Below are 23,278 nucleotides of genomic sequence, written 5' to 3' on the forward strand. Positions count from 1 at the left end.
GTGCCACTCCTGACTCCTGTGTGTGCCATCTCTGTCAGTGGGCCATAGAAAGCCTATTTTTTTTTTTTTTGCTTTATTTGGGTTCTAAATTCTACCTGAAAAAATCAATAAATCAATCAGTGGGAGATTAATATTGGCCTTTGGGCTTGTGTGCCAGTCCTAAGCGTGCCATCTCTCTCACAAATAGTGGGCCATAGAAAGCCTATTTATTTATTTTTTTTTGTTTTATAAATTCTCCCTGAAAAAAAAAAAGGGAGATTAATATTGGCCTTTGGGCTTGTGTGCCAGTCCTAAGCGTGCCATCTCTCTCTCTCAGATAGTGGGCCATAGAAAGCCTATTTATTATTTTTTTTTATTGGGTTTATAAATTTTCCCTGAAAAAAAAAAAAAAAAAAAAGTAGATTAATATTGGCCTCTGGGCTTGTGTGCCAGTCCTGAGCGTGCCATCTCTCACAAATAGTGGGCCATAGAAAGCCTATTTTTTTTTTTTTTTTTTTTGGTTTTATAAATTCTCCCTGAAAAAAAAAAAAAGGGAGATTAATATTGGCCTTTGGGACTTGTGTGCCAGTCCTAAGCGTGCCATCTCTCTCTCTCAGATAGTGAGCCATAGAAAGCCTATTTATTTTTTTGGTTGATTTGGGTTCTAAATTCTACCTGAAAAAATCAATAAATCAATCAGTGGGAGATAAATATTGGCCTCTGGGCTTGTGTGCCACTCCTGACTCCTGTGTGCGTCATCTCTCACTCAGTGGGCCATAGAAAGCCTATTTTTTGTTTTATTTGTTTTCTAAATTCTCCCTGAAAAAATCATTTTATTTTATTTGGTTTCTAAATTCTTCCTGAAAAAATCATTTTATTTTGTTTCTAAAGTCTCCCTGAAAAAAAAAAAAAAAAAATCAAATCAGTGGGAGATTAATATTGCCCTTTCTGCTTGTGTGCCAGTCTTGACTCCTGGGTGTGCCATCTCTCTCTCTCTCCAATTGTGGGCCATAGAAAGCCTATTATTTTTTTAGCTTGATTTGGGATCCAAAATCTACCTGAAAAAATCACTACATCAATCATTGGGAGAAAAATATTGGCCTCTGGGCTTGTGTGCCACTCCTGACTCCTGTGTGCGTCATCTCTCACTCAGTGGGCCATAGAAAGCCTTTTTTTGTTTTATTTGTTTTCTAAATTCTCCCTGAAAAAATCATTTTATTTTATTTTGTTTCTAAAGTCTCCCTGAAAAAAAAAAATAAATAAAAAAAAAAACAGTGGGAGATTAATATTTACATTTGTGCTTCAGTGACAGTCCTGCGTGTGTGGCATCTCTCTCATTTGGTGCCACCAAAAACAGAGTGTGTAACATTGTGCCTGATTTTCGTTGTGGTCTCACCCACCTGTAAAGGGGTAGCTAAATCATACTGAAGTTATAGCTCACCGTGTAAGTTGTGTGACAGCAACAAATACCGTTAGTTTGGTTACGTTTTTAAAACAATGAGGAAGTCTGGTGGAAGAGGTCGTGGCCGGGGGCGTTCATTGTCAGCTGGTAATGAGGGTAGTGGTAGTGGTGGAGCATCAGGTGGTCGTGGGAAAAAAAATATTGCACCTAAGTCTGGAGCTGTGGAGCCAGGTTCGTCGTCTGGCTACACAAGGCCTCGAACGCTCCCTTTTCTGGGAGTAGGAAAACCGCTTTTTAAGCCGGAGCAGCAAGAGCAAGTTTTGGCTTATCTTGCTGACTCAGCCTCTAGCTCTTTTGCCTCCTCTCGTGAAACTGGTAAATGTAAAAGCAGCGCGTCGTTAGTGGATGTTCACGGTCAGGGACAAGTCGCTTCCTTGTCCTCTTCAGCAAAAACAACAACAGAGAAGAATGCAGCAGGCGACACAACGGGTTACTCCATGGAGCTCTTTACACATACCGTCCCTGGCTTAGAAAGTGAAGCAGTTAACAGTCCATGCCCATTACAAGTTGAATCTGACATAGAGTGCACTGATGCACAGCCACAGCCAGACTACTATGCTGGTCCTTTGACTCAGACCACAACATTGCCCTCGCAGGGTAATGATCAAGAATCAGACCCTGATGAGACTATGTTGCCCCATCACGAACGCTATACCACCGACCGACACGGTGACACAGACGAAGTTGCACACGAGCTACAAGAAGAGGTAATAGATGACCCAGTTGTTGACCCCGATTGGCAGCCATTGGGGGAACAGGGTGCAGGCGGCAGCAGTTCTGAAGCGGAGGAGGAGGGGCCGCAGCAGGCATCAACATCGCAACAGGTTCCATCTGCCGGGCCCGTATCTTGCCCAAAACGCGTGGCAAAGCCAAAACCTGTTGGAGGACAGCGTGGCCATCCGGTTAAAGCTCAGTCTGCAATGCCTGAAAAGGTATCCGATGCTAGAAAGAGTGCAGTCTGGCATTTTTTTAAACAACATCCAATTGATCAGCGCAAAGTCATCTGTCAAAAATGTTCAACTACCTTAAGCAGAGGGCAGAATCTGAAAAGTCTCAATACAAGTTGCATGCATAGACATTTAACCACCATGCATTTGCAAGCTTGGACTAACTACCAAACGTCCCTTAAGGTTGTAGCACCCTCGGCCAATGAAGCTAGTCATCAACGCAACATCCCTTCCGGCAGTGTAGGGCCACCATTTTCCGCACCACCTGCAGTATCTGTGCAGGTTTCTTTGCCAGGCCAAAGCAGTCAGGGTCAGGGAATCACCAGTTTCGTAGTAGGAAACACTGCATCTAGGGCACCGGCGGCAACAATACCATCTCCCACCGTCTCTCAGTCTGCCATGTCCACCGGCACCCCCGCTAGTTCCACGATCTCCAGCTCTCCAGTCCAGCTCACCCTACATGAGACTATGGTTAGAAAAAGGAAGTACTTAGCCTCGTATCCGCGTACACAGGGTTTGAACGTCCACATAGCTAGACTAATCTCGTTAGAGATGATGCCCTACCGGTTAGTTGAAAGCGAAGCTTTCAAAGCCCTGATGGACTACGCTGTACCACGCTACGAGCTACCCAGTCGACACTTTTTTTCCAGAAAAGCCATCCCAGCCCTCCACCAGCATGTTAAAGAGCGCATCGTCCATGCACTCAGGCAATCTGTGAGCACAAAGGTGCACCTGACAACAGATGCATGGACCAGTAGGCATGGCCAGGGACGTTACGTGTCCATCACGGCACACTGGTTAAATGTGGTGGATGCAGGGTCCACAGGGGACAGCAAGTTTGGGACAGTTCTGCCTAGCCCACGGTCTAGGAAACAGTTGGCTGTAGCCGTTCGCACCCCCTCCTCCTCGTCCTCCTGCAGAAGCGAGAGCTCGTCCACAGACCGCAGTCGCACAACCACTCCATCCGCAGCTGCCACTGTTGCACACCAGGTCTCCCATTATGGGGCAGCTACTGGCAAACGTCAGCAGGCTGTATTGGCTATGAAGTGTTTGGGCGACAACAGACACACCGCGGCAGTTCTGTCCGAGTTCTTGCAGAAAGAAACGCAGTCGTGGCTGGGCACTGTAGATCTTGAGGCAGGCAAGGTAGTGAGTGATAATGGAGGGAATTTCATGGCTGCCATCTCCCTTTCCCAACTGAAACACATTCCTTGCCTGGCTCTCACCTTAAACCTGGTGGTGCAGTGCTTCCTGAAAAGTTATCCGGGGTTATCCGACCTGCTCCTCAAAGTGCGTGGACTTTGCTCACATATCCGCCGTTCGCCCGTACACTCCAGCCGTATGCAGACCTATCAGCGTTCTTTGAACCTTCCCCAGCATCGCCTAATCATAGACGTTGCAACAAGGTGGAACTCAACACTGCACATGCTTCAGAGACTGTGTGAACAGAGGCGGGCTGTTATGTTTTTGTGGGAGGATACACATACACGGGCAGGCAGTAGGATGGCAGACATGGAGTTGTCAGGTGTGCAGTGGTCGAAGATACAAGACATGTGTCAAGTCCTTCAGCGTTTTGAGGAATGCACACGGCTGGTTAGTGCAGACAACGCCATAATAAGCATGAGCATCCCCCTAATGCGTCTGCTGATGCAAAGTTTGACGCACATAAAGGATCAGGCGTCTGCAGCTGAGGAAGAGGAAAGCCTTGATGACAGTCAGCCATTGTCTGGCCAGGGCAGTGTACAGGACGAGGTAGCGGGCGAAGAGGAGGAGGAGGAGGATGATGGGGATGATTATATTTTTAATGAGGAAGCTTTTCCGGGGCCACTGGAAATTGTTGGCGCGACAAGGCCGGGTTCTGGTTTTTGGAGGGACACAAGTGACGTAGATTTGCCTGAAACTGCCCCTCAACCAAGCACAACCGCAGATTTGAGAACTGGAACTTTGGCCCACATGGCGGATTATGCCTTACGTATCCTCAAAAGGGACACACGCATTACTAAAATGATGAACGATGACGATTACTGGTTGGCCTGCCTCCTTGATCCTCGCTATAAAGGCAAATTGCAAAATATAATGCCACATGAGAACTTGGAACTAATATTAGCAACCAAACAATCAACTCTTGTTGACCGTTTGCTTCTGGCATTCCCTGCACACAGCGCCCGTGATCGTTCTCACACGAGCTGCAGGGGCCAGCAGACCAGAGGTGTTAGAGGGGCAGAAATCAGAAGTGGCGTTGGCCAGAGGGGTTTTCTGACCAGGTTGTGGAGTGATTTTGCTATGACCGCAGACAGGACAGGTACTGCAGCATCAATTCAAAGTGACAGGAGACAACATTTGTCCAGTATGGTTACTAACTATTTTTCATCCCTTATCGATGTTCTCCCTCAACCGTCATTCCCATTTGATTACTGGGCATCAAAATTAGACACCTGGCCAGAATTGGCAGAATATGCATTGCAGGAGCTTGCTTGCCCGGCAGCTAGTGTCCTATCAGAAAGAGTATTCAGTGCTGCAGGTTCAATACTAACAGAAAAAAGGACTCGTCTGGCTACCCAAAATGTAGATGATCTAACCTTCATTAAAATGAACCACAACTGGATTTCGAAATCTTTTGCCCCACCTTGCCCGGCTGACACCTAGCTTTCCTATGAAAAGGTCTTGCCTGTGGACTATTATGAATGACTTTTCCAATATCGTAATTTGCTGCACCTGATTGTCCAGCATACGACATGTTTACACCTCCCTAAATGGCCAAACTCCCCACACGGGGCCGTGGTATCGCCACTTGGCGCCAGCACCCGTGAGAGTGCTGTTTTTTTTCTGAAGAGGTGGGTGTGCCCGCTTTTGGTCGACGGCACTGCCACTGGGTCCCTCATAGTACAATAAAGTGTCTCTGGCGGTGGTGGTGCGCACCCAACGTCAGACACACCGTTGTAATATGAGGGGCCCTGGGCCTGTACCGCCGGCCACAAGACAGCCCCCCCCCTTCCAGCTCAAACAGTGCTCTACCACTTGCAAAATTATCTCTCACAGCTCCACCAATGTTTAGTCTATGCGCTGACATCCTCCAATGCCTGGCACTGACAATACCATTGTATTGACATTTTTGTTATGTTAGGCCTTCGAAGCCTGTCTGCGGTCCCTCCTTCCACTAGGCCTCCACTGACCATTGTACTGCTGCCCGTGTACCCCTGGAACCAATTTTAAATTGCCAACAGCCCAATTTTGTTATGTTAGGCCTTCGAAGCCTGTCTGCAGTCCCTTCTTTCTACTACTACTACACTGACCAGACCACTGCTGCCCGTGTACCCCTGGAACCAATGATAAATTGCCTGCACCCCTATTTTTGTTATGTTAGGCCTTCGAAGCCTGTCTGCGGTCCCTTCTTTCTACTACAACTACACTGACCAGACCACTGCCGCCCGTGTACCCCTGTAACCTATTTTAAAGTGCATACAGCCAATTGTTTTCCTCTATTTTACAATTATAAAGCCCAGATGGACTACGCTGTACCACGGTAAGAGCTACCCAGTCGTCACTTCTTTTGCAAGAAAAGCCATCCCAGCACTACAGCATCATGTAAAAATCTGCATTGTCCATGCTCTCTGGCTATCTAATAGTAGAAAGGTGCACCTGACAACAGATGCATGGACCAGTAGGCATGTCCACGAAAGGTTAGATGTCCATTACGGCGCACTGGGTTAATGTTGTGGATGCATGGTCCACAGGGGACAGCCTACAAAGTCTGTCTGCAGTCACAAATATAAATTGTCCTCCGCTTACCACACCAATGCTGCCTGTGTACCCCTGGAACATTTCATAAACTCCATTGACCAAAATTTGGGGTTTACAGCCTACTACCAGTGTCTGCCGCTCCAAGGTGTTCCCCGGGTTGCCTTTTCTGAGCTTTGATCTTACAGGCTCTTCTTAAGTAGTTGTTGAAAACAACACTGCATTCGGCCTACAAGTTGGGTATGGGGTGTAGAGAGATGGTGTGTTCCACTCCAAGGTGTTCCCCAGGTTTCCTCGCCATTGCTGCGATCTTAATGCTCTCGTTTAGTAGTTGTTGGAAACTACAGTGCATTAGGCCTACAAATTGGGTATGGGGTGTAGAGAGATGGTGTGTTCCACTCCAAGGTGTTCCCCAGGTTTCCTCGCCATTGCTTCGATCTTCCTGCTCTCGTTTAGTAGTTGTTGGAAACTACACTGCATTAGGCCTACAAATTGGGTATGGGGTGTAGAGAGATGGTGTGTTCCACTCCAAGGTGTTCCCCAGGTTTCCTCGCCATTGCTTCGATCTTCCTGCTCTCGTTTAGTAGTTGTTGGAAACTACAGTGCATTGGGCCTACAAATTGGGTATGGGGTGTAGAGAGATGGTGTGTTCCACTCCAAGGTGTTCCCCATGTTTCCTCGCCATTGCTGCGATCTTAATGCTATCGTTTAGTAGTTGTTGGAAACTACAGTGCATTAGGCCTACAAATTGGGTATGGGGTGTAGAGAGATGGTGTGTTCCACTCCAAGGTGTTCCCCAGGTTTCCTCGCCATTGCTGCGATCTTAATGCTCTCGTTTAGTAGTTGTTGGAAACTACAGTGCATTAGGCCTACAAATTGGGTATGGGGTGTAGAGAGATGGTGTGTTCCACTCCAAGGTGTTCCCCAGGTTTCCTCGCCATTGCTGCGATCTTAATGCTCTCGTTTAGTAGTTGTTGGAAACTACAGTGCATTAGGCCTACAAATTGGGTATGGGGTGTAGAGAGATGGTGTGTTCCACTCCAAGGTGTTCCCCAGGTTTCCTCGCCATTGCTGCGATCTTAATGCTCTCGTTTAGTAGTTGTTGGAAACTACACTGCATTAGGCCTACAAATTGGGTATGGGGTGTAGAGAGATGGTGTGTTACACTACAAGGTGTTCTCCAGGTTGCCTTTCCTGAGCTTCTATCTTCACGCTCTCATTAAATTGTGGTTAAATGGAACAACTGCATTTGGCGTACTAGTTGGGTTGGGGCCTACTATCGGTGTCTGCCACTCCTTGCTGTTCTCCTGGTTTCCTGTCCTGAAATTTCATTTTCAGGCTCTCGTTAAGTAGTTGTTAATGTTAGACTGCATTTGGCCTACTAGTTGTGTTGGGGCCTACTATCGGTGTCTGCCACTCCTTGCTGTTCTCCTCCACTGAACAAAGCTGTGCCGCCTGTTTACTACGGTTGCCAATTTTAAACTGCATTTCGACTACTTACTGATTTGGGCCTACTCTGTGTCAGCCTCTCATTCCAGTTGTCCTCCACTGCAATGCCCCCTGGTTAGTCCTGTGTTACCAATTTTGAACTGCATTTAGCCCACTTTATTCTTTGGGCCTATATCTGTGTTTCCTCCTCATACTGCCCATTGCCCAGCCAGTGATAGATGAGTCTGCTGGTACATTGACCCATAACGCTAAATTCCCCGTGCACGCTACACAGCAAGATTGTGACCCTGCTGAAAGTCAGGTTCCTCTTCCCGCATACCATACCACCTTACACGGGGACAAAGAGGAAGGTGCAGATGAAAGTGCAGGTTCCTTCATCAGGTGGGGGGAGGAATACTAGTTGGCGACGTCACTGGCACAGGGCCTCTCATAGTACGCAAAAGTGTTGCTGCCGGTGGGAGGCGCCCCCGCCGTGCAAACACACCGCTGTACTTTGAGGGGCCCTGTGCCAGTGCCAACGAGTGGGTCCCCCCTGCTTGCTCAGGATCACAGCACTTGCAAAGTTGAAATACTTACCTCTCCCTGCTCCACTGCCGTGACGCGTTCCAGATTTCCTGGGCCCACTAATTACTTGAACCAGCCCTACCCCCCACAACTTTAGCCAAATGACCCCCAATTTCAAATGCCTTCCAATTATTATAAGCTAAATTACGATTGACAAGCTTCAGTAAAAAGAATGGATGTTTTTGCCATTAAAATGGGCAGTGTAGGTGTTTTCCTGGCCTCCACTCACTGCCGACTATGCTCCCCCATTGACTTGCATCGGGTTTCGTGTTTCGGGCGATACCCGACTTTTCGCGATAATCGGCCGATTCCACTCGACTCGACTTCTAAGATAGTCGGGTTTCGCGAAACACGACTCGACTCTAAAAAGGTCAAGGTCGCTCAACCCTAGTTACTGATGCCGGCTTGCTGTGAGCACCACTCTGTGGTCGGCGCTCATAGCAAGCCTGCAATTCAGCTACATAGGAGCGATCTGATGATCGCTGCTATGTAGCATAGCCAATCAGGCTATGCCAGCTTCTAGCCTCCCATGGAGGCTATTGAAGCATGGCAAAAGTAAAAAAAAAAAATTTTTTTTAAATATGAAAAAAAATTTAAAAGTAAAAAAAAAAAAAAAATCAAACCTGTACATATTTGGTATCGCCGCGTTCAGAATCGCCCGATCTATCAATAAAAAACAAAGTATTAACCTGACCGCTAAACAGCGTAGCGAGAAAAAGATTAGAAACGCCAGAATTACATTTTTTTTTGTCACGGCGACATTGTATTAAAATGCAATAATGAGCGATCAAAAGAACGTATCTGCACAAATGTGGTATCATTAAAAACATCAGCTCAGCACACAAAAAATAAGCCCTCACCTTACCCGAGATCCTGAAAAATGGAGACGCTACGGGTATCGGAAAATGACGCAATGTTTTTTGGGTTTTTTTTTTCCAAAGTTTTTCTTTTTTTTCACCACTTAGATAAAAAAAAGAACCTAGACATGTTTGGTGTCTATGAACTCGTAATGACCTGGAGAATCATAATGGCAGGTCAGTTTTAGCATTTAGTGAACCTAGCAAAAAATCCAAACAAAAAAAAAGTGTGGGATTGCACGTTTTTTGCAGTTTCACCACACTTGGATTTTTTTTCCTGTTTTCTAGTACAAGACATGGTAAAGCCAATGGTGTTGTTCAAAAGGACAACTCGTCCTGCAGAAAATAAGCCCTCACATGGCCATATTGGTCTAAAAATAAAAAAGTTATGGCTCTGGGAAGGAGGGGAGCAAAAAACGAAAACGGGCTGCGTCTTGAAGGGGTTAAATTTATTTAAATCGGACCAGAGCACAAATCAAGAGCGGAATAACAGCCCAACTGGCCTTTGGGGGTTTCTTGTAGACTTTTTCGAGGCCTTGTCTGTATGCGATGTGTCCAAAGTACAGTTGAAGAATTAGCTGGGCTTGGCTTTGGTGACCGGTCTCTCCATATTTGAGTCTATTTACAAGCTGTTTTCTTCAGAATCGCTGTCTCAGTAATAGGGGAACCTGTCTGTGTTTTACGCTGCCGATATTGGAGCAGCAGGTAACTGTCGGCAGATTTTCTTTGAATGGAGATATATATATATAATTTTTTTTTTTTCTCCTATAGACACAGGATGCGGAACCATTTATACTTCTGACGACAGAGGAATTGTTTACTCCAAATCTCTGGAGAGGCATCTGTACACCAAGACAGGAGGGGACACAGACTTCACTAATGTAACCTCCCTGCGCGGAGTATTCATTACCAGTGTGTTATCTGAAGGTTCGCAGAGGCTTATTGTATTTACCTGTCTGCCTGGCAGGGTTTTCTTTTACTGTGTGTGTATAACTGATTCCCTAACTTTCATTTTTCCAGACAACTCTATTTATTCAGTAATCACTTTTGATCAAGGAGGTGAATGGAGCCGCATCAATAAACCTGAAAATACTGAATGTGACTCAACAGCCAAAGACAAGGCAAGGGTAAGTAACTCATTCTCAAGAATTTGTTAAAAAAAATATTTTGGAATAGTTTTTAAATTTATATTTGATAGAATGTTTCCTTTTACGGTCTGTTCAAATTTGCTTACCCCCTTTTTTTTTTTTGTCTGAAGGGGAGGTGCCACATACAAACACCCTCCTCTCCCACTCCACCAATACTAGTGTTTTTGATTCCACTCCCCTCTATACGGTGTTTACTGTAGGGATTCATTTAATATTTTCATAGATTAAATGTTAATGGATATGACCATACCAAACACTTTCTTTTGTGTATTTTTTTTTGAACAATTAGCAGCTAGACTCTCAATGGTATAAGAACCAAAAATCTTTATAGCGAAACAGCCGGTTCCTATATATAATAAAACTTAGCTTTTATTAAATACTCATAAAAGAAAAAATACCAAACACAATAGTGCAAAAAAGTGCCAGGTGCAAACAGACAGACACAAAATACGCTAAAAGATCACCGCCAAGAAATTATAACCGCTATAGTATTATTTTTCGGTTATTCCAATACCACATTTTTTTTGGTAACTTACTATATATTTAGCAGGGTCCCCAGCCCTTAGTTTTCATCAAAATATATCTATATCTTTTCATGTAAGTACCAATAGGTCAAACAACCTTAATCTCATAAAAGGTATGGCCAAATGGGAATAAATCCTAAATCAACACTTCTAAACAACCTTAGTGGCGACGGTGATAATGATCAGTAGCAGCATGCTCATACAAAAAAGAGATCAAACAGTAACATATGGCAACCGTGCAGACTGAAGTAAAGTTTTTAGCACTCCTTTTGTCCTCAGATCCCAAAGGGTACATATCTTAATACATGCTGTCACGTGCACATTTTAAAATAAACATTCTATCATGTTATACTCATCTGCCTTCTACCGATCATTTGTCTGAACCGGTGTGGCCTGAGTCAGAAAGAGGACCTTCTTAGCGGTTTCTCCTTAGAGGCACTATTCATGCAGATGGACCTATAGGAAAGAAGGCGGATATACTTTCTAAGGAGAAACCGCTAAGAAGGTCCTCTTTCTGACTCAGGCCACACCGGTTCAGACAAATGATCGGTAGAAGGCAGATGAGTATAACATGATAGAATGTTTATTTTAAAATGTGCACGTGACAGCATGTATTAAGATATGTACCCTTTGGGATCTGAGGACAAAAGGAGTGCTAAAAACTTTACTTCAGTCTGCACGGTTGCCATATGTTACTGTTTGATCTCTTTTTTGTATGAGCATGCTGCTACTGATCATTATCACCGTCGCCACTAAGGTTGTTTAGAAGTGTTGATTTAGGATTTATTCCCATTTGGCCATACCTTTTATGAGATTAAGGTTGTTTGACCTATTGGTACTTACATGAAAAGATATAGATATATTTTGATGAAAACTAAGGGCTGGGGACCCTGCTAAATATATAGTAAGTTACCAAAAAAAATGTGGTATTGGAATAACCGAAAAATAATACTATAGCGGTTATAATTTCTTGGCGGTGATCTTTTAGCGTATTTTGTGTCTGTCTGTTTGCACCTGGCACTTTTTTGCACTATTGTGTTTGGTATTTTTTCTTTTATGAGTATTTAATAAAAGCTAAGTTTTATTATATATAGGAACCGGCTGTTTCGCTGTATTTTTTTTTGCTTTGCATTTCATTATATATAAACTAGGGGTTAATGAAAATTAACTCATTGGGCCTAAATACTTTAATGGCTAATATCTGTGCAATGGAGATACATGAATTTTATTCCACCCTGTAGCCATTATTACATCCTGTGTCCAGCTCAACTTGAATCTTTTAGTGAAAAGTCTTGTCTTTGGCCCCAAAGTGTGTGTTATTATTTATTTTTTTTATAACTTTTCTCATTATTGTACTCCACTTGCACTCAAGGTTGTCTGTCATTACTTGTGTCACGCAGGAGAAACCTGCCTGTTCTGGGTTTTTCTTGTGTGAGATATACTCTCTAATCAGAGCAGGGTGATATTATACAAGTTGAGCACAACAGACATAAGTGTGTAATACTGTCAAATTCGTGATCTGTGCTTTACTTTCAGCACTTTTATCATGACATGGTTTAGATCAGGTCATCAGGCTGTCTGACGTTATATGTCTCACACACTGAGAAACCCGCTCTGAACTAAGATGGGGGTCTGTTCCTCTTTCCCCTGAATGTTGCTGCCTGCTTATGATTGGACAACATCATACATACCGATGGAGGAAGTACACGCCCCCAGTGGAGGGAAAAAAAATCTGATCACATCCTCTTGGACTTTAATGAAAATTTAAATCATTAAGGGTAAAAAACATTAATTGCTAATATCTCCACCACAGAGGGGTGAAATAAAAAAAAAAAAAAGAAAAACAACAAAAAAAATGTTTTACTCTGCTCTGCAGCCACTATTAAATTGTGTGTCCAGTACAACATGAAAAAAATGGTTAAAGGTGCACTTTAACCCCTTAACGGCTGCCCATACGCCTTTTAATGGTGACAGTTTAAGAGTACTTAAATCTCAGTGCCATTAAAAAGCGGTGCTGTGGTTTAAGGGTATAGACCCTATCACAGTGATCAAAATAAAAAAAATATAAATATAAACCCCCTTTATCACCCCCTTAGTTATGGAAAAATAATAAAATTAAATCTATATATATATTTTTTGGTTAGGGTTGGGCTAAAGTGGGTTAGGATTAGGGTTAGAGGTGTGTTGGGCTAAATGGTTAGGGTTAGAGGTGTGTTGGGGTTAGGGTTCGAATTGGGGTTGTAGGTGTGTTTGGCTAAAGTGGGTTGGTGTTGGGATTAGGGTTAGGTGTGTTGAGCTAAAGTGGGTTGGGATTAGGGTTAAAGGTATGTTGAGGTTAGGGTTGGGATTAGAATTGGGAGATTTCCACTGTTTAGGTACATCAGGGGGTCTCCAAACGCGACATGGCACCACCATTGATTCAAGCCAACTTTGCGCTCAAAAAGTCAAACGGTGCTCCTCCCTTCTGAGCCCTGCCATGCACCCAAACAGTGGCTTTTCCCCACGTATGGGGTATCGGCGTACTCAGGAGAAACTGCACAACATCTTTTGTGGTCCATTTTCTCCCGATACCCTTGTGAAAATAGAAAAAATTGGTTCCAAAGTAAAAATTTTTGTGAAAAAAAAAAAAAAGTAAAATGTTCATTTTTTCCTTCCACGTTGCTTTAGTTTTCTTGAAACACCTGAAGGGTAAATAAACTTCTTGAAAGTGGTTTTGAGCACTTTGAGGGGTGCAGTTTTTTAGATTGGTGTCACTTTTGGGTATTTTCTGTTATATTTGCCTCCCAAAGTCACTTCAAATGTGAGGTGGTCCCTAAAAAATAGTTTCGCAAATTTTGTTGGAAAAATGAGAAATCGCTGGTGAACTTTAAACTCTTATAACTTCCTAACAAAGAAAAAAAAATTGTTTCAAAAATTGTGCTGATGTAAAGTAGACATGTGGGAAATGTTGTTTATTATTACCTATTACCGTAACTATTTTGTGTGACATCTCTCTGATTTAAGGGCATTAAAATTCAAAGTTTGAAAATTGCAAAATTTTCAACATTTTCGCCATATGTCCATTTTTTTTTTCACAAATAAGCGCAAGTCATATAGAAGAAATTTTACCACTAACATGAAGTACAATATGTCATGAAAAAAGTCTCCGAATCAGTGGGATCCATTGGAGTGTTCCAGAGTTATTACCACATAAAATGACAGTGATCAGAATTGTAACCATTGGCTTGGCCATTAAGCACCAAATTGATATCTTTTCATTTTTGCTGCATAATTAGATGACCAGACAAATTTATGTCACAAAATAATCTGTGCATTCTTCAATTTTATACTGATTCTAAATAGGGGAGGGCAAACAGGTATACAATCCGTATAATGCCCGAGAACAAAGGTCAACCTTTTTATTTTTTTCTAGAATTCCTGCAGCTTTTAGGTGGGACGTGTGGGATCTTTTCAATTGGTACAAAATGCCTTTGTGTAGGATTTTTTTTATTTTTAATCATAGATGGGGGGAAAAACAGATGGGGCTGGGGTTAGCTTGGCAAAAAATAGTGATGGCTTAGGCTTCTTTCACACTTCCGTCGGTACGGGGCCGTCACAAAGCGTCGGTGCAACGTACCGATGGACAGTGGTGATTTTCTGCACAACGTGGGCAGCGGACGCAGTGTTTCAGCGCGTCCGCTGCCCATTGTAAACTCCCAGGGAGGAGGGGGTGGAGTTCCGGCCGCGCATGCACAGTTTAAAATGCAGGACACGACGTACGAAAAAAACGTTCCCTTGAACACTTTTTCGCTGCGACGGTCCGCCAAATACCAACGCATCCAGTGCACGACGGACGCGACGTGTGGCCATACGTCACGACCCGTCGGCAATACAAGTCTATGGGAAAAAAACGCATCCTGCGGGCACATTTGCAGGATGCGTTTTTTCCCAAAACGACGGATTGCGACGGATCTAAAAAGACGGAAGTGTGAAAGTAGCCTTAGGCACTGTGTTTATGGCCACTATAGAGTGTATACACTCTGGTATATGCCCGAAGGTAGCCATAGTCCGCATGGAATTTGGGCATCTATCCATCTTGGCGACTAAGTGTTGTTTTATTTATTTATTTTTTAAATAAATAAAAATACCAATAAATTTACACCGTATGTGGCTCTTTGTATAGGAAAGAACAGCACAATGATAATATTGATCTAATGCTTGCTGTCATATCACTGTTTGTAGAAAATTGCTGGGTGGACACAGGTCCTCTCATCCAGTTGACTATTGGAAGCATCCTGCATATGGGTCCAAATGTAAAATGCAGTGCTAACATTTAAAATGCTGTATTTTGTGATAAAGATCTGCTTCCTTCAGGAGGATCGGGCTGACCGTGTAAACCTTGTCTTTTAATTGGCAGGGGTGATCTATAGTTTGATCTGACATGGAGAAGACAGCATATGCTGCAACAATGTAAAAATCTAGTTTGCCAGCGAGACTAGTTAAACGAAGATCTAATATATTTGTAAGAATTTTCATTGTCATTGAAAAGAATAATTCCGCTCATTTTGACATGCTTTTGGTATGGCATTATCTGTGTTTAATGCAGTTTTTTTTTCTGTGCAACAGTGTAGTTTGCATATACATGCCCAGTACAGCATGTCGCAAAATCTTGCCGTCCCTCTACCACCAATGTCTGAGTCAAATGCTATAGGCATTGTTATTGCTCACGGTAAGTAAAGTTACATGCCCAAATAGTGTAATTTGTTTTGCTCTTTGATTGATGTGTATTACCTTGTCACAGGCAGTGTGGGGGATGCGGTGTCCATTGCTAGTCCCAGTGTATACCTCTCCGATGATGGTGGCTACTCATGGGCCCAGGTGTTGGAGGGTCCTCACCATTATGCAATCTTGGATTCTGGAGGCCTTATTGTGGCGATACAGCAAAGCGATGAGCCGGTAAACACAATCAAGTGAGTGAAAAAGGGTTTATTGGATATCAGTAGAAGCATAGATTGATCCTCAATAAAACACTGGCAATTTTCCTAAGCAATGTATAAGAGGTTACTGTGAGGGACTATTAGGTCAGGAGGGATCTCATCAGAGAAGTGAAACAAAGCGCCGCCTGGTATGTCGGAGCGAGATGCTAGAAACTACTATGTACCCAATATATCGCTTTTCTTGACAGGGCGCAGAAATGTAACTTCTGAGGTGCAACAGCAAGATATAGGAGTATTCACCAATCCACTTCATTTTTTTTATTTAATTTTCATTTCAATGTGGTTTTATGTAAGACTGCTATTTGGTGATGCTCTAAGAAGATGGATGACTTCTGACACCTCCATAAATAACAACAATCCTGTACTGGTTCATAATCGTGTACAACGTAGGGAAAGTGGCCCAGCTTCTAGGTCCATTCTTTAGATTTAACCTCCAAAATGCTTTATTAGTGTACAAGTAAAATGTAATGACATCGTGCAACAATGCTGTTAATACGTTTTAATCGGACACTAATAAAGTATTTTGGATATTCTAAAGAATGGACCTGGAAGTCTTATTTTTTTCTGTTGTAACTTGGGCAACTGACTAAAATCTCCTGTGTGCAATATGCCGATTTGACATTTTCCAAATATGTTTTCATTCAATATAGATTTTCAACAGATGAAGGCCAATGTTGGTTGTCCTATAATTTCTCCAATGATCCTCTGATGTTCACCGGTTTGGCTTCTGAGCCAGGCGCTCGCTCCCTGAATGTGACTGTCTGGGGATATCAGCCTGGTTTATTTCATCGCATTTGGATGTCCTATACTATAGACTTTGCTGCTCTGCTGAAGAAAAGTTGTAAGTGTAAAAATGTCTTTTCTTCCATTAACCCGCCTCTTTCCCTGCAGATGATGGCTGTGATAATCATCTGCTTTAATCTCCCCCTCCTAAATGTTAAATTCCATTGCCAGTCTCTAAAACAGCTGCATTTACAACACACCAGCAGGGGGGTGCGTCATCCTATGCACCCCTGTGACCTAATAGCTGGGCGTCGATGGTTTGCCATGACGGCTGGGGTCTGCTAAATATCTCCAAGCCTAATATGATGATTATCCTGTGAACACCAGCTTCTGGCTGGTGTTCGTATGAGACCGTGGGTTTTGCTATATAACAGTACTGTGATATTGTTGAATATGGCACAAGAGATCAGACGATCATAGGTTTAAGGTACCTTAAGAGGACTACGATACAGTATAAAGTAAAATAAAATGTAAAACCAAAAAAAACCAGTTGAAATCACCACCCTTTTGCCCTGCTAAACATTAAAATATACACATATTTCGTGTTGTTGCATTCTATCAAAATCTAAAATTCACCCTGTTGGTAAATGGTATAATACGAAAAAATGAGTTTTTTTTATTTTGTTTTGTTTTTTTTAGCCCCCGCAATAAAGTGCAAGAAGAGGCAATCAAGTCATTGTACCTATCCCAAAATGGTATCAATAAGAACGTCATCTCAGGGCTAAAAAAAAAAAAATAATCCCTCATGCCATGTTGATGTAAAAATAAAGATATGATTCTTGGAAGAAGAGGAAAAAAAAACTCTGAAAATAGTCTGGTCACGAAGTGGTTAACCCCTTTCCAACGTTGGGCGTAATAATACTCCCACGTTGGACTCCCTCCCTTTGACGTTGTGTCCGGCGGTGAGACAACATCTTTCCCGACACATGTCAGCTTTGAACAACTAGCATGTTTCCGGAAAGCCGAGGAATCGTGATCCACCCACGGCTATTAACTCATTAAATGCTGGTGTCAAACGGTGACAGCGGTATTTAACATACACTTCCGGCAATCGCGACGGAAATCAACGGATCGGGAAATCGCGACAGATTGGTTGGCATGACAACCAGAGGTCTCCTTGCAGATGGTTGTCAGTGCCGGAGGTCAGCGTTCATAGCCTCATTCAAAATACAACAAACAAAAAAAATCAAACCTACACATATTTGGTATCGCTGCTTTCAGAATCACCCGATGTATCAATAAAGATAAAGGATTAACCTGATCGCTAAATGGCGTAGCAAGAAAGTCAAAACGACAGAATTACGTTTTTTTTGGTCGCTGTGACATTGCATTAAAAACATCAGCTCGGCACAAAAAAATAAGCCCTCACCCAACCCGAGATCACGAAAAATAGAGACGCTACGGGTATTGGAAAATGGCGCAAATTTATTTTTTTCACAAAGTTTGCAAATTTTTTTCACCACTTAGATAAAAAAGAACCTAGACATGTTTGGTGTCTATGAACTTGTAATGACCTGGAGAATCATAATTGCAGGTCAGCTTTAGCATTTAGTGAACGTAGCAAAAAAGCCAATCAAAAAACAAGTGTGGGATTGCACTTTTTTTGCAATTTAACCGCTCTTGGAATTTCTCTTCCGTTTTCCAGTACTTGATGCGTTAAAACCAATGGTGTCTTTCAAAAGTACAACTCGTCCCGCAAAAAACAAGCCCTCACATGGCCATATTGACGGAAAAAGTTATGGCTCTGGGAAGAAGGGGAGCAAAAAACGAAACTACTTCCGGTCATGAAGGGGTTAATCCCCCTTTTTTAATGTTAATCTCAAAACCATCTAGATAATGTTTGTGTATAAAACAAGTACACTTTTTTTTTTTTTTTTTGGAAAGTTTAGCACATCACTGTAAGTCAGAACAAGATGGCAGAAGTAATAAAGAAATAAAAAAAACATATTCCATGTTCCATTTAAGAAGTCATTGCTAAAGACAAAACACAAGAAAACCTGTTTAGCCTTTACCAAATAAGTCACTGTTTATGTATTCTTAATGGAAATTGTCATCAGGTTTCTACGAACTCCTCTGAGAGCAGCATAATGTAGGGGCAGAGTCCCTGAGTCCAATGCTGTATCACTTAGTCTACTGGGTGCAACAGTTGTGAGAAGAATCAGAGTTTTTAGGTGTAGCATGCAGCAGAGCTGAGAAAGCTAAGCTCGCCCATACAACAGTTTTGAGTGCATTGCCTTTTGACATTAAACGGCCTATCAGAGGAGGAGGCTTGGTCGGACCAGGGCTCACTTGCTGTATCCTAAGCAGTGATTATCTCCTGGTGATAAAACCTTCATTGTATGGAAATAGCACGTCGCCCAATAAGTGACATATCCCTGAAATCTGGGTCTCGCCCCCTACCTTATGCTATTCTCAGATTACACAGCAAAATCCTGCTGATAGATTCCCTTTAATTATAAAATATTGCAAGAATGAGAAGTATAGTGGAGGTGCATGGTCCCCATTGTGAAATGCAGGGTCATTGAGCACTTCTTCACCCTTCAAAAAGGACTCCCAACTTAATTTCAAGACCTTGCTGCTTTAAGGAAGAACCAGATAAATGTTCTGCAAGCAGTAGATTATATCATCCATCCTTAACCCTACTGAGCACCTGTAGCTGTCTCATCAAGACATAAAGGGGTCACCCTTCATGAGACAATACACATCAACCCATACACCCGATACTTAAAATGTCAGCAATACTTTACTTACTTTCTTCTAATAGTTTTAAATTGTACATTTTTTTTAGGTGAAGACGATGATTATACCACTTGGTTGGCACACTCTACAGACGTTGGGGCACCATCTGATGGTTGTGTTTTGGGCTATAAGGAACATTATCAGCGCCTTAAAAAATTGTCCATGTGCCAGAATGGTCGGGATTATCTAGTAAGCCGGGAATCTGTGAACTGTAATTGCACTTTGGATGACTACATGTGGTAAATTCAACAATGTGCATACTACTCTGATATGCTGTCGTTTTTGTATCTTTGCTTGATATGAGTTTGGAAATTTTCTCTTCCTCTTTATGTAGTGACTTTGGATATTTTCGTAAAGAAAATGAGTCGACATGTGTGGAACAGCCTGAGCTCCAGGGCCATGAGCTTGATCTGTGCATAAATGGAGAAGAAGAGAAACTGACAACAAATGGGTTAGTAGGATCATGGAGACTTGGTACCACAATAACTTAATGAGGTTGTCCAGTGGAAACATGTTATCACCTATCTTAACAATCATTGACTGTCTGGCCCCTGGGACCCACTCTGATTAAATAAACTGGGAATCTTTATCTCTGATGGGTAACTTTCATCGAATGCCCGATTGCTGTTCCATTCATTCTCTGTGGGACTGCCCGAAACAGCGGAGCAGTGCTTGGCAGCCTCATGGTTAATAAATGGAGCTCAGGTCAAGCATTCACATTACTGCTCCATTATAATAGGGATAAAATTCACCATTCTGCCAATCTGTGCAGGTCCCAATGGTCGAACCCCTACCAAACATCAAGTTACTGCCAATGCTTTGGATAGGTGAGAACTTATTTTTACTGGACAATCCCTTTTAACATAGAATTACTGGAAGAGAAGTAGAAATAGACCTTCAGTTTAAACAAAAATGGCAAACAAGTTTCTAATATTGAGAGATACTGGTAACTTCGTCCTCACATTAACTCAGTTGCATGCCACTATTCAAGCCAGTTTGCTAGCAGAGAAATATGTATTTGGTTGTATGCAAGTTTTCCATGACAAACATCCTGGATTAAGTATCTTGTCCTGGGGCACGCAGAAGTTTTTGTCCATCTGACAAACTGTAAAGTGGCTTCAAACCAGTACTCTAGAATTTTCTTTCTTGTACGGTTCCTCTGAGAGCATAGCTATACTCTCACTACGGCTCTACTGGGTATCTTTTGGGGTGCAGCTTCAGCCTGACTCCTCTGCCTCCTGCTTGTAATAGGGTTTATTTTCCTTTTTAGCTCCTACAAGCAGAAGGCAGGGGTAGAAGTGTGGAGCCATCTCTCATAGAAATACATTTGAGATTCTGCACACATCACTCGCATTATAAACCCACGAGACAAAGGTGCTAATTATTATTTGGACAACTCTACTATATCACTCTATGAAGCAGAAATTAGATCTTCAGTTGCATGTACATACAGAGCAACAAGAAGAGCTGCTTGAGAGGTTGTGTATGAGCGATGCCTGGAGGGATTTGAAAGGTTACGGTGACATTCTGTAGTTCACATGAAGTCAAGAAACGAAGGCATGTACTGGACTGGTTGTCCGGTGGTAACCTGAGAAATATCTGCCCATAAACCAAATGAAAAGTGCAGTTATTAAACAAATGACACAATTATAATATTGTTACTATAATTGACATGTTGTAATAAAGATTCCTGCATTTCTTGTGACAGGTACCGTAAGATTCCTGGTGATAAGTGCATCGGTGGCATAAGTCCTGTTCGCCAAGAAACGGACATGAAGAAAAAATGTACAAATGACCTCTCTGATAGTTCTACACCGGTAATTGAATTATCAAATCTAGTTTTAGGATCTTTTTTTTTTTCTTATTTTGCCTTCTACATTTTGGAAAAGCCAGTAGCAAAAATGTAATTGGACGATGTAATAATTTGTGTTTGTTGGGTTTACGCTGAACGTCTTTACTACTGAGGCCATTCACCAAGTTACGCTGAAGATGCCTGCTCTTGATTCAGGCACGGACTATTTCATTTACAATAGGGTTACAATAGCATTGTAAATATCATATTTATAGTATAGATCACAAACAATGAACAGGTGGCGTCTGTTAGTGTGCATAGCATTGTTCACATCTAATTAATGACCTCTGGGCAGGTGGTTGCACATGTTGTTCCTCCTGCTGGGCAGCCTATGGACATGGCTTTATGCCCTGCTTATTGGGGGCACTGTAGGGTCATGGACGTATCCCGAAGTAAACTCCCTTAAAAGAATTAAGAAGGGACTATATTAACAGCTGCAGAGTGAAAAGGCTGATTCTGTCTAGATTCCTCCCATCCCTTCCAAAAGGGTCAGAAAATAGTAGCAGCTTCCAAAACCACACAATACTTTAACACCTTCATGACCTGGTGAAGTTTAATTTTTGCACTTTATTTTTTTTCTTCTTCCAAGAACTTGTTTTGGTGCAGTCTTAAAAAAAAAATATCTGAGACCCATAACTTCATTTCCATTGATGCAGTATGTAGTTAGAAAAGCACATCCATCAAAGTTTGTATCTTAATATATTGCACTCATGGCACTGTGTACTTACAATTGCTCATTTTGACCTTCTATCTAGTTAATTCTTCTTTTCCATTAGGTCTATATCATGTGTTGAAAAACTGAATCTTACTAAGCTTGATGTGGGAAACGGGAGTCTTTTCCCTGCACAAATCTTTCCCCTCTTCAACTCCTTCCCCCTGCCATTGACTTTTGTAGTGACTTATGACTCCTGGGCCATACGTAAAAGCTCAGTGACTTTAAATGTTGCGCTGTCATATGATGCCACCTTTCAAATTTCTTATCTGCTCAATCTTCATAGTGCTACTTTTGTCAATCGGAAGTGTCTAGGTACAACAGCTTTCCACCTACGGTATATTAGATCTTGCAGTCTGATGGACAAATCTGGGTTTGGCAGATGCCTGGAGATTGTTACCTTCCTGAATGCATGGTGCTTACTGTAGGATTTGGTGGAGGATGGACAGTGGCCAGGGCTGCTTTCAGGGTTTGAGTTGCCACCTTTATTTCCAGCAAAGAATAAAGTTAATGCAACAGCATTCTACAAATTGTAGGCAACCAAGTTTGTGGCAGCCGTTTGGGAAAGGCCCTTTCTGATGAGTTTCCTGCGAAGATCAGTATAGGTCTTCACAGCTCATTATCTCAGCCACAGGAAAGCCTTTGGGGACATACTGGATTGCTGAGCGCACCATAGGCCTTCTGCTCCTACAGTATCTGACTTCACAAACGTGTGTTTTTGTAGTTTGTAGCCAAATGGGCACAGTTGAAAATTTAGTGCCAAACCTTTTCAAGAAGAGAAAAGGCTAATATGGCTCCAAAAGTCGTCCCACACCCCCCCAAATGTATTGTTATACTGCATTTTGATTGCATTGTGCAGTTCACAGTTGAAATTCTGTTTTCAAAGATGAGCAGTCACCAGGATAATCATGGGCAGTTTTTGCGCTTTATTTTTCCGCTGAGTGATCCTTTTATCTTTAAATTAGTTCCAGAGATATGGGCTTTGTTACCTAGTGCTAATTTTATGGTGGTTACAAGGGGGCTTTGCTCACAGGATTCTCATGGAGCACATCTTTAAGCCCCCGTCTCACATAGCGAGATCGCTGCTGAGTCACAAGTTTTGTGACGCAAAAGCGATCTCAGTAGCGATCTCGCTATGTGTGACACGTAGCAGCGATCAGGCCCCTGCTTTGAGATCGCTGGTCGTGTCGGAATGGCCTGGGCCATTTTTTGATCGTTGAGGTCCCGCTGGGTAGCACACATCGCTGTGTTTGACACCTTGCCAACGACCTCGCTGACAGGACGTCCCATTGAATCATCATGAAATAGCATCGTTCTATAGGTCGCTACAGTTCGCCGCATCGCTGCTGCGTCGTTGGGGAGATCGCACTGTGTGACATCTCACCAGCGACCACATAGCGACGCAGCAACGATCCCTGACAGGTCGTATCGTTGTTGGGATCGCTTAAGCGTCGCTATGTGTGACGGGGCCTTTAGGATGCTGTGCATAGTGACCTTGGGAGCAACGCCCCATTACTAAATACCATAGTGCTAAAAAAAAAAAAGGTC

At 42.7% G+C, this 23,278-nt stretch overlaps 1 protein-coding gene across 1 annotated transcript in view; it reads left to right on the forward strand.

Moving 5' to 3' along the window:
* The window catches only part of SORT1 (sortilin 1), an 88,263-nt gene that overhangs the window by 54,886 nt on the left and 10,099 nt on the right, over positions 1-23,278 (forward strand). Inside the window, exons 10-17 of the mRNA XM_069756349.1 lie at positions 9,768-9,923; positions 10,017-10,123; positions 15,274-15,376; positions 15,449-15,617; positions 16,295-16,485; positions 19,216-19,405; positions 19,501-19,617; positions 20,875-20,983. Coding sequence (XP_069612450.1) covers positions 9,768-9,923; positions 10,017-10,123; positions 15,274-15,376; positions 15,449-15,617; positions 16,295-16,485; positions 19,216-19,405; positions 19,501-19,617; positions 20,875-20,983 — 1,142 coding nt within the window. The remainder of the gene's footprint in view (positions 1-9,767; positions 9,924-10,016; positions 10,124-15,273; positions 15,377-15,448; positions 15,618-16,294; positions 16,486-19,215; positions 19,406-19,500; positions 19,618-20,874; positions 20,984-23,278) is intronic.

The sequence above is a fragment of the Ranitomeya imitator genome, chromosome 3 (genome assembly GCF_032444005.1).
Source record: "Ranitomeya imitator isolate aRanImi1 chromosome 3, aRanImi1.pri, whole genome shotgun sequence".
In the NCBI taxonomy this organism is placed as follows: Eukaryota; Metazoa; Chordata; class Amphibia; order Anura; family Dendrobatidae; genus Ranitomeya; species Ranitomeya imitator.